Source organism: Otolemur garnettii, unplaced genomic scaffold, assembly GCF_000181295.1.
Source record: "Otolemur garnettii isolate 467f Iridium unplaced genomic scaffold, OtoGar3 scaffold00312, whole genome shotgun sequence".
NCBI classification, from domain to species: Eukaryota; Metazoa; Chordata; class Mammalia; order Primates; family Galagidae; genus Otolemur; species Otolemur garnettii.
The window spans coordinates 321540-325320 of NW_003852707.1; the positions used below are offsets into that span (position 1 = coordinate 321540).

At 48.7% G+C, this 3781-nt stretch overlaps 1 protein-coding gene across 2 annotated transcripts in view; it reads right to left on the minus strand.

Annotated features, from left to right (window-relative positions):
- MTR (5-methyltetrahydrofolate-homocysteine methyltransferase) overlaps nt 1-2143 on the minus strand; it is a 114188-nt gene extending 112045 nt beyond the window's left edge. For both annotated transcript variants that reach the window (XM_023509023.1, XM_012813832.2), the window contains exon 1: nt 1817-2143. In XM_023509023.1, coding sequence (XP_023364791.1) covers nt 1817-1841 — 25 coding nt within the window. In that variant the 5' untranslated portion in view covers nt 1842-2143. The remainder of the gene's footprint in view (nt 1-1816) is intronic.
- Nucleotides 2144-3781: the final 1638 nt, after the last annotated feature.

Below are 3781 nucleotides of genomic sequence, written 5' to 3' on the forward strand. Positions count from 1 at the left end.
GGAGTTAGAGACCAGCCTGAGCAAGAGCAAGATCTGGTCTGTACTAATAATAAGAAAAATTAGCCGGACATTGTGGCGGGGCGCTAAGACAACAGGATCACTAGAACCCAGGAGTCTGAGGTTGCTGAGAGCTGTGACACCACAGCACTGTACCCAGGGCAACAGATTTTCTTGAGATTCTGTCTCAAGAGAAAACAAAAACAAAAACAAAACACTTCATTAAGAAAGGACATTAGTAAGTGACTAAATTTTTTGGAAGTTACAACCTTACTATAATCCCAACACAGGGATTCCTCTCATAGGGAAAAGCAAGAACACATCTAAGGTCTTTTCTAGGCCCAAGGCCCTGGTTCAGAATTCCTTAAGGGACTCTAGACTTGGTTAAACTCAATGTGATGCTGAACTTCAGAAGACAGCCTTGGAGGGAGAAGGGGAGCTTGTCTATATCCACTCACTCACCCATTTCCCTTTTATTTTCTGTAAAAAGATCACTCACTATTCAAAGTGGTCTACATCTTCAGAGGCATTTTGCTGCAATTCAAATGAAAATGAAAATCACATTTCCTCTTCTAAATTAAATGAGAAGGGAGAAGCCAGAGATCATGAGTAAAAAATATTATCCAAAAACTACCCCTATGAGAAGAAAGTTATTTTACAGCAAGTGAAGTCAGCCAATTCGTCTACTTTTTTTTTTTTTTAAGAGACAGAGTCTCATTTTGTCACCCTGGTAGAGTGCTATAGTGATCCTCTTGCCTCAGCCTCCCGAGTAGCTGGGACTACAGGTGCCCACCAACATGCCCAGATAGTTCTTTTTAGAAAAGGTGGGGTCTTACCCTTGCTCAGGCTGGTCTTGAACTCCTGAGCTCAGGCAATACACCCGCCTGGGCCTTGGGATTACAGGTGAGAGGCAGCATGCCCCGCCATTCCACTAGTTTCAAGAACAATTTTACCAGTCCTGTTTATGAGAACCCTAGAATAAAATCTGTTAAAGTTCCTTCTGAATTATGAATTTAATATTCCCCCTCCTCCTAGAGCTGAACATCCTCATTCTGTGATGGGATAATTACTGTTCTGTACTTACGACCAATTATTTTGTTTCTACATCTCCTACCTCACACGATTGAGGAACTTGTCCATAAATTATAGTCAGGGATGACCTTAGAGGCCCAGAGTTCATTACAAAGCCGAAATTATATTCAGTTCTTGGGCTAAACTAACTTTTTCTCATTATTGATCCCAGGCCTCCTGACATCAGAATCACTTGTGACTACTACTACCCGTCTCAACTGAGCAGCTGGAGACGAAGCCTGCTGATTCTATTTTAACAGTGATTCTATGCATACTGGAGTTTGCAGAAGCGTGCATAGAGGCAGAAAATAAAAGTTCGATGTGCTAGTTTTAAATAGTTATCTGAGTTTTCTCATCTGTCAAAGAGCTTGAACTTTCTTTAGCCGCAGGGGCTCAGCAAACATTTACTAAGAACGTTACAGCGTGCACAACCTCCACAGGCTCCTGCTGGAATATACTGCTCCCAATTGCAAAATGCAGTTACTTTCACGCTAGGAATGTGTTTCGGGAGCAGGGAAGAGGAGCGCCCTGCGCGTTGCCGTGGGTTTGCCTACGGATAGGTCAAGAAGCAGCGGGGCCAAAAGCGCTGCTCTAGGGCTCCTGGGTTTGGTTCTAAAGGTGCAGCCTACTCTCGGGGAAACCCCGCCGGGCACCACCCAGAGCTCAGGAGAATGGCCCTAGGGATTAAGGAGCCACAGCGCGAGTCCATAAACACAACCGAACTACGCAGACAGGGTCGCAGCGTTACCGGGTTGCGACAGCGCGGGTGACATGTTGCCGAGCCTCCTCCTTGCGCTGAGGGCGCGGCGGGGAACACACGCTCTCCTCAGGTGACGGCCAAGAGCGACGCCAGCCAGAGCGCAGCAAACCTCCCAAAGAAGGCCGGGCGACCTTCCGACTCCTCCCGGGCGCCCAGGTCGCGAGGGGGGACGAAGGGCCCAGGGACTCTGCGACGTCCAGGGGTCTCGGCCGGGAGCGGGCGCCGAGATGACAGGTAGACGCTTGCCGCCACTACTGCTCCAGCACGTGCTTCCTCCCTGAACACCCTGCCTGTCTGCAGCGCCGGCCTAGCGGCCAGACACGCGACAACAGAGGTGGAGTCACTGGAGGGCGCGGGAAAGCACTGGAGATAGGACCTGGAGCGAGAGGCAACGTGACATCCGGCTCTCAGCGCCCTGGAGTCCCAGGCAGCTCAGGACGCGGTTAGTTCTCAGCCTAGTCTAGCTTGAGAGAGACAGTCCCGCCCCTTCCTGCCCGTGATTGGACAGTAAGGGCTACTCGCTGTCGTATTGGCTGTCGATCGCAACCAGTCGCCTCAGGTTTCGCCGCTGAGCATTCTGGGAGACGTAGTCCCGGGCCCACGTACCCACGGAGGTTCTGCTCACCGCTGTGCCCAGGATCCGGAAGTGCGTCCCGAGCAGTGCGGAGCGGGTGAAGTCGCGGCGCTAACTTAGAGTCACTCGCTGTCGGCTGCCTGGTGTCAAGATCCCGAAACTTAAAGTCAGGAAGCCGCCAATAGTTCCGTTTGCCATTGACTGGCGCTGAGCACGATGCTTAGCCTCTTCGTCTCCGTACGCTGTAAACAAGAAATGATAGGATGGCAGTAATTATTTTTCAGGGTTATACTAGGGGATTCAGTGAGCTCTTGGGAGTTTGTGAAAACTCTGAAATACATAGATAAGTGTTGATTGTTCCTTATTGACAGTAAACATATGCTGAGCACCTAGTGTGTGTCAGGCATTGGGCTACAATCTGGATTTGCACCCAGAAATGCAAAATCTGACAAGCTACATAGCGCCCCCCACCTCCTTCTTGGAGGAAGAACTCAAAACCTAGTTAGATTAATAATTGAACAGGATAAAAGAACTATTTAGTGTGCTCTGAAAGATCTGCAGTGCTCAAAAGGATGAGGAAAAGCTTAAAGAAGGTGGGTCTTGAAGGTAGAGTGTGTGCCAGATAAGGCCGTTTCAGTTAGGGAAACTCTGGGTACAACACAGCACTTTAGAGAATTTGAAAATAAGAGACAGGCTGGAGCACACGCCTGCAATCCTAGCATTTGGGGAAACAGAGGCAAGAGAGTTGCTTGAGCTCAGGGGTTCCAGACCAGCCTGAGCAAGAGCCAGACCTTGTCTCTATTAGCCAGAAGTGGTGGTGGGCGCCTGTAGTCTCAGCTACTCGGGAGGCTGAGGCAGGAGGATCACTTGAACCCAGGAATTTGAAGTTGTGGGGTAGGCTGATGCCAGAACACTCTAACCCAGGCAACAGAGTGAGACTCTTGTCTCCCCTCCCCCCCAAAAAAGGTAAAATGATTATCCCCAGTTCAAGCTGGCTGTAATTTGATCAAAGATATTAATCCTGGTGAAGAAACACTGTGTCCCTCAGAAAATGGGTGGGAATGAGTATTGGTTAGAAGCAGAAGCCCAGAGAAGGGAACTCAGGAATGCCCATCTTGTTAGCAGGATATTTACCCTTGTTTCTCAAATAAAGGTGTAGCTAGTATCTTTAACAGAGACTGGATGCCTCAGGCACACCAATCTTCAAAGTCATCCAACAATGCCTGGATAATGTGCTACTCCTTCTCCAGTCAGAGTCAGACATGTTGGAATTACTCTTTCTGTATTCTGAGTAACATACTTGCTGTAAAATTAACCGATGCAGACCAGGGGGCAGTGGCTCACACCTGTAACATCTTTTTAGTAAAAATCTTTTTTTT